Here is a 14,735-nt window from a genome sequence, read left to right as displayed (position 1 = left end):
TGTCGTCCGGTAGGACAAGCCGCCCCAAGGGCGGCCCACCCATTCGTCCAAGTGGGGTAGGACGGCCTCCAAGATCCGAGATCCCGCCGCCGGCGGGTCATTGGCGAGACTCTCCCGCCAAGACCTCATGGCCCGCCGGCGAGCCCTTTCTCTCAATAGCGCGGCGACCCTGGGGGTAACTACTCCCCCCTGCAGGCGGACGGCCTTAGCCCTGGCATATGACCATGCCAGGGCGTCGGCCCTGAATTCCGCCGGGGGGAGCCCCGCCAGTACTAAGGTCGCCGCGCTAGGGGCGGTGCGATAGGCGCGCACGATCCTCCGCGCCAGCCGCCGCTGCACGGCGTGCAGCACGTCTCTTATGCGGCGGCTGGCCAACGCCTCGCGAAACCAGACCGGAGCACCGTACAGGGCCCCGGCCATGGCCGCGTAGGCGTATGCGCGCCTCGCACCTACTCCCGGACCTCGGAGGTTGGGCATCAACCCCAGAAGGGCACCCGTCATTTTGCCCAATCGCTGGGCCAATTTGTCGAAGTGCTCGACAAAGGCCCAACGACCGTCCAATTGCAACCCCAGGTATTTGAGGGTTGCCCCCACTCGGACCCGGGTGTTGTCCACCCGGACGAAGGCCCGGGGCGGTACCCGGGAAGAGCCATTATGGAAAAAGATGGCTTCCGTCTTCTCCGGGGCCACCCTCAAGCCCAGGTTTTTGATGGAGCCGACGACGCAGTTCACCGCCCAATTGCCCATGGCAATCACCATCACCCAGGAGGCTCCTCGGGCTACCACGAAAGTGTCGTCGGCGTAACCAACGACGTGGCAGCCAGGGGGGAGGGCCACACGGAGTACTTTGTCATATGCGGCGTTCCAAAGCAGGGGGCCCATCACGGACTCCTGCGGGACGCCGCACGACATGTCCGTCCGCTGTTGGAGTCCGGTTTTATCCCGGAACTCCAGCATCCTGTCCCGGAAGTAGTCCCGAACGATGGCGACGAGGTAGGGCGGCAGGCGAAAGTGCTCGCTAAGCGCCGCCACAACCTCGCCCCATGGGATACTATTGAAGGCGTTGGCGATATCCAAGGATATCGCCAACGCCACCCCCCCGTCCCCCGTGATGGATTCCGAGAGGGATCGGATTTGCCTGACAGCATCGACAGTCGATCTCGCCTCTCGGAACCCGTATTGTGCGGGGGACAATTCGGGACCATACCGGGACATATGCCGGATGATGCAGTTGGCGATGATTCGCTCAAAGATCTTGCCCGCATCATCCAGCATACAAAGGCGCTTGTATGCGGAGGGACTCTCCGCTGGCTTGCCCTCCTTTTTGAGTAGGACAAGCCGGGCGCTCTTCCACCTCCTGGGGAAAGTTCCATCATGGAGGCACTTCGTGTACGTGACACGAAGTGCCTCCCCGATTATCGGAGACGCCCGGGCCCAGACTTTGGCGTATATTCCGTCCGGCCCGGGCGCCTTCGCCTTCCTTCCGGTTATTCGGGCAAAGGCCGCGACCATCTCGTGTCTGGACACCTCCAGTTCCTCGGTCCATCCTGGGGGAGAGCCGGTCTTCTCCGGTATGTCCCTTCCCCTGGTGGGGAACAACGTATTCACCACTTTTCCGAGGAACTGGGGATACAACGTCTCCGAGACTGGAGGCGCCCATGGGCGGAGCCGCTTCGTCACTATTTTGTACGGCCTCCCCCATGGGTCGCGGTCCAGCTCGGAGAGTAACTCCTCCCAGGCCACGGCCTTCGCCCGCGCGATGGCGGTCCTCAGGGCCTTCCTGGCTTCCCTGAGGACCGCCTCGGCGTTGTTCAGCTCTTCCTCCATGCCCCGCCGCTTGGCGCGCGTGTGTGTTCGCCTGGCGGCCACGGTAGCTCGCCTCATTTCGGCGAGCTCCGCGGACCACCAGTAGGCAGCACGGCGCGCCATAGGTTTGCTGCGGGGCATGGAGGCGTCGCAAGCGCGCGACATGATCACGCATAGGCGCTCCGCCTCCTCCTCGGCTCCGAGGTCAGCTCCTCCCTCCGACCAAGTGGAGGCAAGGAGGCTGACCTCGAGGGCTTCGGGGTCGAGCTTCCTCAGGACCCATCGATTCCTGTCCCGGGTGCGGCGGCGTTGCTCTCGCACCTCCGTGGGGGGGGGGAGACCAGCTCCATGGAGATTAGTCTATGGTCGGACGTCTCTTCGAGGGAGCCGGTCTCCACTGTCCATCCCTGGACCCTGTTAAGGGCCCCGGGGGAGGCCCATGTCACATCTACAATAGACTCTCCCTCGGCCCCCACGTAGGTGCTGACCCGGCCCCGGTTTAGAAGGACCAGGCCGAGCCTCGCCGCAAACTCTAGAGCGAGGCGGCCCCTGACGTCTGTGCGGGGGGAGCCCCAAGCCACAGCGTGGGCATTGAGGTCTCCCCCCACAACGACAGGCCTTGGAGAGCGACCGAGTATGTCGCTCTCCATGCCATCTAAGGCCGCCTCGTACTCCCCCCTGGTTAGGCTAGGTGGGAGATAACAACCCAGGACATCGATGGGTCCATACTCGACCATGACGAAGCCCTCGCCAGACGATAAAGGAATCGTCGGCGGAGCGCCCGGCACATGATGGCTGACCATCGCCACCCTCCCCGAGGGATCCCCAATCCAGTTGGGGTTGCCCTCGGGTATCCTATAAGGATCGGCGACGATGGCCAGCCCGCCACCCCCCTCCGCCAGGCACTGCGCAAGCATATCCTGCGCAGCCCTGGTGCGATTGAGGTTGACCTGGAGGAGCCTAGGGGGCATTGTTGACTTGCTCCCGAGGCTCCTCCACCTCCTTCATTTCAACACAGTTGGTTACTGCGTCTTCTCTTATTCTCCTCTCCCTTTGCGGGAGAGGAGCCTCTGACTCGGTGGGGGCCGCAGTCTGGGACAGGGTCGGCGTTACTGTCGACCCCGCCTCTCGACGGCCCCCGGCGCTCGGGGGTGCCTTTTGTGCCTTATTGGCTAGGCACCCCTTTGCGCCGATCCGATGGTCGGCGGGCTTGCCCGCGTCTTTGCAGACCGGGCAGCCCGCCTTTTCTCGGCAATCCTTGGCCAGGTGGCCTATGCCACCGCATCGGTAGCAGCAGCCGGATCTATCGATCCGGCTGCTGCATTTGGCCTGGACGTGGCCAGGCACTTGTGGCACTGTAGTCCCCGCGAGGGGAGCAGTGCCACGCGGCAGCTCGACCAGCCCACCCTTACTCGGGGAGCGGCCAAGACTGCCTTGCCAGCTTTCGCGGGGCAGCGCACCCAGCAGGTGCCCAGCCCGTTGGGAGCCATGTGGATCTCTCCCACTTTGATGTCGTGGGGAGAGCAAGCTCCGATGGCTCCCAGGACCTCGGCCACCTCACTAGGGGTGACCGAATCGTCCAGGCCAGTTAAGCGTAGCTCGACCGTCTTGCACGGCCGGGCTACCTTGACGTCATCCCTTGATGACAGGGCAGCCCTGATACCCTCGGCTAGGGCGTCGGCCTTAGTGCCGTTGTCAACGCCCCTGACCTCGAGTATCAGGGCACCCGTAACAGCTCTGCGGGGGCGCAGGTCCTCGATCCCGAGGGAGGAGAGATCGACCTTCTCCCTCGCGGTTTTGAGGACCTGCGCGTAGGCTGTTGGGTCGGCACATGTGACCGTCACCGCCGCCGTGGTCGGCGGCTTGATTTTGGCCACACTGGCCGACCCTTGGGGGCTAGTTCCGCCCCGTGGCTGTTCCGCACGTTCCCCCTGACCTCCACCACGCCTTCCCCTCCTCTTCTTCTTCCTCGAAGACGTCGAGGAAGTCTGGGGAGGGGGATTCTTTGGGGGGGGGACTGGGAGAACCCTTATGGGCCTACCCGTGGCGGGGGCCGCCTTGGTCGCCTCATTAGAGGCTTTGGCGGCCCTCTTCTTAGCCTTCCTGGAGACCACCTCCGTCCATAACTCTAGTATGGAGGGGGAGGTGGTCTCCCTACCCGGGGCGGGCCGGGCAGTCGTAGCGGTTGCGCCGCCCGCGGTCTTCTTTTTGGGGGCGGTCTCGGTCTGGGGAGGGGTAGTCACCCTGCCTCCAGCAGAGACCGCCCCGGGCCTCTCAGCCGTCGTCGCCCTGGCCGGGAGAAGCCCCATCTCCTGGAGGACGGCCGGGAGGACCCTGGTAAGGACCTCCCGGAGGCCGTCCTCTGTTATTGCTTTTTTCTTCCTCCTCTCCTCCCCCCCCGTCCGCACGGCCCTCTCCTGAGGGCGTGAGGGAGGTGGCAGGGAGGGGAAGGAGGATTGATAAACCGAAGCTACCTTGATGTCCGCCGCGTTGGACAGGGGGTTCATTTGTTTCCGAACCCCCTTTAGCGGCGGACGGAAGTACGGCTCCTTAAGTACCTCCATACACCTGACCACCGGCTTGTTTTGCCGGGTGGTCGCAGCCTTGCTGGGCGCCCTTCCGGAGGGCTCCTCCGTCATCGTGTCCGAGAGTGTCGGACCCGGTGAATGGGGAGCTTCCCCGGTCAGAGCGTCCATCACCTCTACGTCGAGGTCCAGATCTGTCTGGACCTCGATGTCGGTGTGACCTTCAGCCTCAGCGCGTGAATGGGGGCTTTGTTCGAGAAGCGCCACCCGAATGCGGAGCTGTCCAATCTCCGCCTCGAGCTTGCGCTTCTCGGCCTCCCATTTGGTTCTGGCTTTAGCCAGGGCTGCGCTATTTTCCCGGTGCTGTCGCGCTTCGTCGTCTTCGCATTGCCTGGACATTATCGTCGTAAGACCGGCAGTTAGGTCGGTGTAGGCCCTCCACATATCCTTCCTGATCGGACCTTGGATATTGTTAGAGCGTTCCACCGACTTCGCCAACATGCCCAGGCTTTGCGTCATGACCTCTGCTACAGAGGTCAAGGGTTGTGTCTCGAGCTCCTCCGCGCGTTCGAGGGCTTCGTCATTGGCCTTAGAAGCGCGCTCTGAGGTAGGCTTTACGTCGGAGTCAAGGATCGCTCGGTGATCCCTTCTCAATTTCTTGGCTTTCTCGGCCTCGGCTTTTCGGGCCATGGCCTCCGCCGTGAATTGCCCCTCGTGAGAGGGGTCTTTCGCGGGTCTCCCCCGTCCCTTTTTCGTCGGGCCTTCCTCAGAGTCCGACGAGTAGACTGTTAGGTTCTTCGACGTCTTGCGTCGAGAACGCTTCCGGGTCATTTCCCAGGGCCCCGCCCCCTCAGCGTCGACGTCCATAAAGGCGTCTTCGTCCGAGGGCAGCGGGGTCACGGAACCCACTGATAACGAGGACTCGTTCCTCCTCGTGTCCGATGGTCCGGGTTCGTCCCCTGGCCCGGTGTTGGCCGCCCCGGCGTTGCAGCTAGCGGGCTTCTTGCCCTTGCTGCACGCCGGGCCCGGTTTAGTGCCGGAGGTGGCCGTCCCAGGCTCCCTAATTGATAGGGGCGGAAACTCCCGTATATTATACGGGGGCACCTGCTTTTTATTCCCAGCACCCTGTGCTTTGGTCGGGCTGAACAATTCCAGCCCGCCGGCCCCAGTGCTGGGTCCTCTCTTGTATACGGTGGCATCCCTCCCCTCAGCGGGGGAAATGTCACCCTTAAGGTCCGGAAGGGACGAAGAATTCTTCATCCCTCCCAGGCCAATACGCGAGCAAGCGCTCGTCTCACTATTACACCTCAAGAGGGTGATCTTCGGCACTTTTTCGTTATTGAGTTTAGACATTATTATAAAAGATCCCACTCCCCGTGACGGCTACACCGACCGGCGTATCTCCCACTCCGCCGCAATACGAGTATTGAGGAGGAGTGCCCCGGGTACTCCCGGGGGGTCGGCTTATGGCGCGGGCCCCGTGACATCCGGTACACTGGTTTCCAGCCCCTTACACACCCATACGGAGGAGCCATCAAGGGCTCGCCCCGCATGGGCTTTCAGGGGTCCCCCGCCTCCGACAGCGGGGGCACCGTCACGGGTGGCGCCACCCGGGGGGCCCCACGGACGGGTCGGGCAACGGAAGCGACGCCCCTTCCGCACCCTAGCCGCCGTGGCGACCAGCACGTCCACCCAGGGGGGTAACAACTCCCCTGGGGGGACAAGACTCCGGCCCGGCACCCGCTTCGGAAGGGACGCCGTCGCGGAATGCCGGGCCAGCCAACACCGCCCCGGGCCCCGCCTCGGAATACTTCCGAGCGGCCCCGGAGCCAGTCCAGCCCGCAACCTCGGGGAGGGTTTCCCACGAGGAACGCGCTGGACCGTCTTCCACCGCTCCGACCCTGCCCCGGAATAGAGTCCGGGCGGCCCGGAGACGGCCCAGCCCGCTGGGTCCGGTAAACCGGGGTCTCAGCGGCCCGTCTCGTCCGATTTGGAGCGTCGAGGAGCTCCGTTCCAGGACGGATCCTTTCACAGAAACCCTTCAACGCGATCCGCACGCGCCCTCGGCCCGCTCGGAAAAGTCCGAGCGGCCCGAGGGCCGTCCCGACCCGATGCATCGGGGAGGGTTTCCCACGATGCACGTGCCGGGACACCCCCGCCGCTCCGACCCTGCCCTGGAATACGTCCAGGCGGCCCGGAGACGGCCCAGCCCGACGGGATTGGCAGCGCCAAAACCCGCCGGCCCGTCCTTCCCGGAGGGACTGGCTCTCCCCGTGCCAGGACGCGAGTCGTGAAAACGACACCGTCCCCAGACACAGGGATTACCAGCCCCTCTTCTTCCCGTGCCCGCCGCGCCGGGAGGCGCCTTGGGCAGGGCATTTGCCTTCGGTCTGAAGACAAATGCCTTTCACGTGACCTCTTGGCCCCCATCCCCGAAGACATTCGGGGATGGAGTTCACCCTCTCACCACGTTGAGGTGGGTCACATCGAGAGGGTTGCCAGGGGTGCCTTAACGGTAGGCTTTTAGGCCTCGTCAGCCTCAGGTCGGGGGAAGGGGATACCGTCCCTCCCCCGCCTCTTTCCCTGGTGTTTGGGGGTAAAGTTCGGTGTTTCCGGCCCCCGCCGTAACCCCGAGCCCCTTTGCGCCGCACTAACGCGGCGCGACACACCTTACTACCCTGGGGGATGGGTAACATTAGTGTTCCCCATTCCTCTCCTGGCGAAGGGGGGGGGGGGAGTGACTTCTCGTTATGTCGCAGGGCCGCTTTCCCCGGACCGTCAGGTGGGGTCTGCCTTGCCGGACTCACTGGTGCGAGGGCCCCCATTCCACGGCTGCGGGTTCTGAAGGCCAGGCCAGCAGCCGTAGGGGAGGAGAGACGCCTTCTCTCCTCCTTTTTGCTCCCCTACTCCTTTATGGTGGGAAGTGGGGGGGCGGTTGCAGCTTTATTGCCTCTCCGCCTTTTGGCCACCGGGCCTCAAGGGCCCGGGGGGCGGGGGGCAAGCTTTCTTCTTTTTCTGGGCGGCTGGGGCGAGAGCCAGGGTTGGTCATGGTCCCCGTCCCCACCGCCCCTGTTGTCGTTGTTGTCGCTGAAGGGCATGCGTCTCCCCGGCCTCCTCCCCCGTTGTTTTTTGGCTTCCACCTTCTGCCGCATAACCTGCTCGCAAAAAGAGGAGACTGCGATCCATGTGCTCTCCCTGCGGACCATCTGGGTGATGATGGCCCGCAGGAAAAGATCGTCACCAATTTCTGCTCTCAGGACTCCGCACAACTTGTTCCACGCTAGGCAGACTTCCTGCTGCGCGGAGTCCGATACAGCGTCACAATGATGGCATTGTGTCGTCGGTTCCTTCTGTATCCTGCACAGGTACTCACCGAATCCATGTCCGATGAGCACCTGTGTCGTCCGGTAGGATCGGCCGCCCAGGGGCGGCCCACCCATTTGTCCAAGTAGGGTAGGATGGCCTTCAAGATTCGAGATCCTGCCGCCGGCGGGTCATTGGCGAGATTCTCTTGCCAAGTGTCCATCGCCCGACGGCGTACTCGTTCCCGTAGTAGCGCGGCGACCCTGGGGGTAACCACCTCCCTCCCTCTCTGCAGGCGGACGACTTTTGCTCTGGCGTAGCACCAGGCCAGAGCGTCGGCCGTAAATTCTGCCGGGGGGAGACTTGCCAGGATCATGGTCGCCGCGCTAGAAGCGATGCGATACGCGCGCACTATTCTACGCGCCAACCGCCGCTGCACAGCGTGCAACGTCTCGCGTATGCGGCGGCTGGCCAGCGCTTCGCGGAACCAGACTGGAGCTCCATACAGAGCCCCAGCCATTACCACGTAGGCGTACGCGCGCTTTGCACCGACCCTCGGACCTCGGAGATTGGGCATCAATCCTAGGAGGGCGTCCGTCCTCATGCCCAACCGCTGTGCCACTTTGTCGAAATGCTCGATAAAAGCCCAGTAGGACCATCCAGTAGCAACCTCAAATACTTTAAGGTTGCCCCCACTCGAACTCGGATGTTGTCCACCAGGACGAAGGCCTCGGGTGGTACCCCGGAGCAGCCATCATGGAAGAAGATGGCTTCCGTCTTCTTCGGGGCCACCCTCAGATTCACCCAGGCTCCTGATGGAACCGACGACACAAGCCACGGCCCAATTGCCGATGGCGTCCGCTCTTCCCCAGGAGGCGCCCTTGACTACTACAAACGTGTCGTCTGCTACGCAGACGACGTGGCAGCCAGGGGGGAGGGCTTCGCGGAGCACGGTGTCGTACGCTGCGTTCCACAGTAGGGGGCTCAGCATGGACCCTTGTGGAACGCCGCACGACAGGTCCCTCCGCTGCTGGAGTCCGGTTATGGAGTCCCGAAACTCCAGCACCCTGTCCCGGAAGTAATCCCGTATGATAGCGACGAGGTAGGGCGGCACAAGATAGTACTCGCTGAGCGCCGCCACTACCACGCCCCATGGGAAACTGTTAAAGGCGTTAGCGATATCCAGTCATATTGCCATCGCCATCGCCACCTGCCCGTCCCCCGTGATGGACTTCGAGAGGGATCGGACCTACCTAATGGCATCGATGGTCAATCTTGCCTCTCAGAATCCATATTGGCCTGGAGACAAATTGAGACCTTTCCGGGACATATGCTGGATGATGTGGTTAGCAATGATACGTTCAAGGACTTTGCCCGCATCATTCAGCATACATAAAGGCCTATACGCGGAGGGACTCTCCGCAGGTTTGCCCTCCTTTTTGAGGAGGACAAGCTTGGCCCTTTTCCACCTTCTGGGGAACGTTCCTTCTTGGAGGCACTTCGTGTAGGTGGCACAAAGTGCTTCCCCAATGATCGAAGACGCCCGGGCCCAGACTTTGGGCGTGGATTCCGTCCGGCCTAGGCGCCTTGGCTCTACCTCTTATTCGGGCGAAGGCAGCGGTCATCTCGTGTTTGGATACCTCTAGCTTTTCGGTCCATCTCGGGGGAGGGCCTGTTTTCTCCGAAATGTCCCTTCCCCTGGGGACCAAGGTTTACCACCGTACCGAGGAACTGGAGGTCTAGCGTCTCCGAGACTGGGGGCGCCCATGGGCGGAGCCTCTTTGTCACTATCTGATAAGGTCTCCCCCATGGGTCGCAATTCAGCTCGGAAAGCAATTCGTCCCATGCCGCGGCCTTTGCCTGTGCGATGACGGTCCTCAGGGCCTTCTTGGCCTCCCTGAGGACCGCAGCGCGGTTCAGCGCTTTTTCCATGCTCCGCCGCCTGGCGCGCGTGTGCGCCCGCCTGGCGGCCACGGTAGCTCGCCTGAGTTCAGCGAGCTTCGCGGACTACCAGTAGGCATCTCAGCGCGCCATAAGTTTGCTGCGGGGCATGGAGGCGTCGCACGCTTGTGACATCATTCAGGACAAGTGCTCCGCCTCCTTCTCGGCTCTGAGGTCAATCTTTTCCTTCGGCCAAGTGGAGGCAAGGAGGCTGACCTTGAGGGCTTTGGGGTCAAGTTTTTTTTAGGACCCATTATTTTTTGTCTTTTCTGCGGCGGCGTTGCTCACGCACTTCCGCGGGGTGGGGAGACGAGTTGCATGAAGATAAGTCTATGATCGGACGTCTCTCCCAGGGAGTTGGTCTACTTTTCATCCCTTGTTAAGGGCACTGGGGGAAACTCATGTGACATCCACAATGGACTCCCCCCCCCCCACAAAAGTGCTGACCCGGCCCCGGTTTAAGAGTACCAGGCCAAATCCCGCCGCAAAGTCCCGGGCCAGGTGGCCCCTGGTGTCAGTGCGAGGGCAGCCCCAATCCACAGCGTGTGCATTGAGGTCTCTCCCCACAACGACTGGCCTAGGAGAGCGACTGAGAATGTCGCTCTGCATACCATCCAGGGCCGCCTCAAACTCCCCCTTGTCCAAGCTAAGGGCAGCCCAGGACATCAATGGGTCCGTACTCGACCATCATGAAGCCCTCTCCTGCCGATATTGAGAACATCGGCGGAGCAACATGTTGGCTGATCATCGCCATCTTTCCCGAGGAGTCCCCAATCTAGTTGGGGTTGTCCTCGGGGATCCTGTACGGATCGGCGACGATGGCCAGCCCGCCATCCACCTCCGCCAGGCATTGCTCAAGCATGTCTTGTGCAGCACTGGCGTGATTAAGGTTGGCTTGGAGGAGCCTAAGGGGCATTGTTTAGTTGCTCCTGAGGTTCCTCTACCTCCTTCATCTCTATGCAGTTGACTGCTGCTTCGCTTCTTTCTCTCGTCTCTCTTTGCGGGAGAGGAGTGTCTTCCGGAGGCCGAAGTCTGGGGTAGGGTCGACGTTGTAATTGACCCTCCCTTTTTACGGTTCCTCGTGCTTTGGGGTGCCTTTTGTACTTTGTTTGCAAGGCACCTTTTTGCACCAAGCCTATGTTCGGCGGGCTTGTCCGTGTCTTTACACACCGGGCAGCCCGCCTTCTCTTTTCATGCATTGGATTTGTCAACCCGGCTGCTGTATTTGACCTGGACGTGTCCAGAGGCCAGGCATCTGTGGCACTGAAGTTCCTGTGAGGGGAGCAGCACCGCTTGGCAGCTTGACCACCCCACCCTGAGTCAGGGGGCGGCTAACGTTGCTTTGCCCGCCTTCACGGGGCAGCGCACCCAGCAGGTGCCCAGCCCGTTAGGAGCCATTCGGATCTCCCCCACTTTGATGTCGTGGGGGGAATATCCTCCAGTGGCTTCCATGACCTTGGCTACCTCACTTGAGGTAACCGAGTCGTCCAGGCCCGTTATTTTAAGCTTAACCGTCTTTGACAGTCGAGCCACCTTCACGTCATCCCGGTTATTAAGGGCCACCCTAGTACCTTCGGCCAGGGCATCGGCCTTTGCGGCGTTGAGGGTGCCTCTGACTTCAAGTATCAGGGTCCCCGTAACCGCTCCGCGTGGTCGCAGGTCCTCAATTCCGAGGGAAGAGAGGTCGACTTTCTCTCTCGCGGAGGACCTGCGCATACTCCTTTGGGTCGGCACAGGTCACCGCTACGGCCGCCGTAGTCGGCGGCCTGATCTTTGGCGCCATCGGGCGCCTGCTCCTGCGGAGGCTGAAACTCCGGTTTCACCCTGGCCTCCCCCCTTTTTTTCTTTTTCTTCCCGAGGTCGAAGGGAGAGGATTATTTGAAGGAGGGGGGGGGGCTTGCGCCGCGTTTCTAGCGGCTGCAGCCGCCTTTTTATTAATCTTTTTTGAGACCACCTCCATCCATAACTCTAGTATGGAAGGGAAGGTGGTCTCTTTTACCGGTGCAAGCTTGGCCGTCTTTGAGGCTGTGTTGCCCGCGCTTTTCTGAGGTACAGTCTCCCGACCTGAGGGGTAATCCTGCCCCCGGTCGAGATTGCCTTAGGCTTCTCCACAGCCCTGTTGGCTGGGAGAAGTCACATCTCTCGGAGAACGGTCGGGAGGACCTTGTTTTGGACCTTCCTTATGCTGTCCTCCCTTATGGGCCTTCTTTCTTTTCTCTCCCTCTTCGCAGCCTGTTTTACCCTTTACCCCTTTTACCCTTTCTATAGGGCGTTGGTGAGTAGGGGGGAGGAAGAGGCGGGGGCCAATCTAATGTCCCCCGCTTTTGACAGGGGGTTCATCTGATTTCGAACCCCTTTAAGCAGCGGGCGGAAGATCGGCTTCTTGAGCGTCTCCATGCTAATGACCACCGGTCTTCCTTTCTTTTCCGGCTGGATCTTAGCGCCCTGCGGGAGAGCTTCTCAATAGAAGATTCCACCTCCATTGAGTCCTCCGCCGGGGTTGGCTGGTGGGAAATCAGCGTATCTATCACCGTCAGTTAGCGTATCTATCACCTCGGCGTCGATGTCCAGATCCGTTTGGACTTCGACGTCGGTGTATCCTTCGACAGTCTTTGCTCGGATGAAAGAGTTCTTCTTGAGCAGTGCAACGCAAACGCGCAACTGCCCGAGTTCTGCCTCCATCTTTGATTTTTCCGCTGTTCATTTGGCCCGTGCTTTGGCTAGGAGCGCGGTGTCTTCTCGGCGCTGTCGCGCCTTCTCACCCTCCTCCTGCCTAGCCAATATTGTGGTCAACCTTGCCGTCAGGTCGGTATATGCTTTCCACAGGTCTTTTCTTATGGGGCCCTGAATGTTCCCCGACCTCTCAACTGATTTGGCCAACATGCCCAGATTGCGGGTTATTACTGCCGCTATTGCCGCAGTTGGTTTGTTTTCCAACTCTTCCGTGCGTTTGAGAGCCTCATTATTGGCCTTTGAAGCCCACTCAGAGAAGTGTTTAAGCTCCGGGTTTAAGATCACCTTGTGGTCCCTTTTTAGTTGATGGGCCTTTTGTTCCGCCGCCTTCTGCGCCAGGGCCTCCGCGATAAATTGCCCCTCGTATGAGGGGTCTTTTGCGGGCCTTCTGCGTCCCTTTTTGGTAAATTTTTCCTCCAAATTCGACGAGGAAATAATGGAGTTTTTTGTCGTCTTCCGTCTCGATCGTTTCCTGCCCTGTTCCTAAGTCCCCGTTTCCGCAGCCTCGACGTCTATGGAGACGTCCTCGTCTGAGGGCAGCGGGGTTACGGAGCCGAGGGATACAGAGGAGTTCTCTCTTCTTAGACCGAACGGTCCGGGTTCTGCCCTGGCGCCGGTCGCTTCTGCCTTGCAACTTCCCGGCTTTTTGGCCCTGCTGCAGGCCGGGCCCAGTCTTGCACCGGGGATGGCCACCGCGTGTCCTTCTTTATTAGAGGGGGTGAGCTCCCTTTCCTTAGACGGAAGCGCGGGTTTCTGGCCCGCATCCTGTGCGCTGCCCGAGCTGAACAGCTGCAGCCCGCCAGCGCCGTCCTGGGATCTCTCTTGTATTTGTTGGCGTCTCTTCCCTCAACGGGTGAAACGTCTCCTTTAAAATCTGGGAGGGATGAAGAGGTCTTCATTCCTCCCGGGCCACTCCGCAAGCGAGAGCTCGTCTCTGCATCACCCCGGTGTAGGGTAATTGTCGGCACTTTTTGGTTAGATATATTAGATATTTTTAAGATAATCCCACTCTCCGTGACGGCTATCCACCGACCGGCGTATCTTCCACTCTCCCTCAATAGGAATATTAAGGAGGAGTGCTCCAGGTACTCCCGGAGGGTCGGTTTATGGCGCGGGCACTGGGAAGAATGATCATCCGGTGCGCAGGCCTTCAGCCTCTACACACCTATACGGAGGAGCCATCCAGGGCTCGCCTTACATGGGCTTTTAGGGGTCCCCCGCTCCCGACAGCGGGGGCACCGTCACGGGTGGCGCCACCCGGGGGCCCCACAGACGGGTCGGGTAACGGAAACGGCGCCTCTTCCGCACCTTAACCGCCGTGGCGACCGGCACGTCCACCCAGGGTGAAACAATCCCTTGGGGGGACCAGAACTCCAGCCCGGCACCTGCTTTGAAAGGGACGCCGTCTGCCAGGCCAGACCAGCACCGCCCTGGGCCCCGCCTCGGAATACTTCCGAGCGGCCCCGGGACCAGTCCAGCCCGTAACCTCGGGAAAGTTTCCTGCGAGGCACGCGCTGGACTGTCCTCCACCGCTCTGACTCAACCCCGGAATAATTCCGGGCGGCCCGGAGACGGCCCAGTCCGCTGGGTCCGGTAAACCGGGGTCCCAGCGGCCCGTCTCGTTTGATCGAAAACGGCAAGGTGCTCTGTTCCGGGACAAATCCCTTCACAGAAACTCCTCGCCGTTTCCCACGGACCTCCTCGGGCCTGCCTTGGAAAAGTTTGAACGGCCTAAGGACCGTTCCGACCAGATGCGCCGGGAAGGGTTTTCTACGATGCACGCGCCGGGACGTCCCCCGCCGCTCCGACGCTGTCCTGGAATACGTCTAGGCGGCCCGGAGATGGCCTAGCCCGACGGGTTCGGTAACACCGAGATTCCGCCAGCCCGTCCTACTTTTTGAGAAGCCAGCTCTCCCCGTGTCAGGACGCGAGCCGTGAAAACGACACTGTCCCCAGACACGAGGATCATCAGCCCCTTGTCTCTCGTGTCCGTCGCGCCAAAGTCGCCTTGGGCACCGCTTCTGCCTTCTGTGAGAAGGCAAATACCTTCCCGATGACCTCTTGGACCCTTCATCTCTCCTTGCCCGAAGGCGACTCGAGGAAGAGGGAGCCCCCTTACCACGACAAGGTGGGTCACCATCGAGGGGGAGACCGGCTACACCACTGATTAAAGATCCGAGCGCGCCCAACACGGGCAGAATTGGCAACAGACCGCCTCGTTTCGCCGACGGAAGTATTTGTTTTTTTATCGTTTTTTTCGTCGTTGTCTTCCTCTTTCTCGCCTTTATACCCATGCCGATCTTGGTCTTGGTCTTCATTGCTGCTCAAACGGTTGCAACGACGGCTTTTTCGCCGAAAGTTAAATCTCTCGCAATGACGCGTTCCAGCGCTTTATCAGCAAGCACCTTGTCTGCCGCATGTCTATTG

The 14,735-nt window shown here is 61.1% G+C and overlaps 2 protein-coding genes across 2 annotated transcripts in view; one reads left to right on the top strand and one right to left on the bottom strand.

Moving 5' to 3' along the window:
- The window catches only part of LOC105207326 (E3 ubiquitin-protein ligase HUWE1), a 336,590-nt gene that overhangs the window by 154,917 nt on the left and 166,938 nt on the right, over window positions 1-14,735 (top strand). The gene's annotated exons all lie outside the window — the stretch shown is intronic.
- Window positions 7,307-8,238, bottom strand: LOC105198968. Its single transcript, XM_011165841.1, has 2 exons — window positions 7,705-8,238; window positions 7,307-7,627 (listed from the first exon to the last, which is right to left on the bottom strand). The coding sequence occupies exons 1-2, from the start codon at window positions 8,236-8,238 to the stop codon at window positions 7,307-7,309; spliced, it is 855 nt and encodes a 284-aa protein (XP_011164143.1).

This window comes from Solenopsis invicta, chromosome 1, assembly GCF_016802725.1.
Source record: "Solenopsis invicta isolate M01_SB chromosome 1, UNIL_Sinv_3.0, whole genome shotgun sequence".
Taxonomy (NCBI): domain Eukaryota; kingdom Metazoa; phylum Arthropoda; class Insecta; order Hymenoptera; family Formicidae; genus Solenopsis; species Solenopsis invicta.
This window is presented reverse-complemented; position numbering and strand designations above follow the sequence as displayed.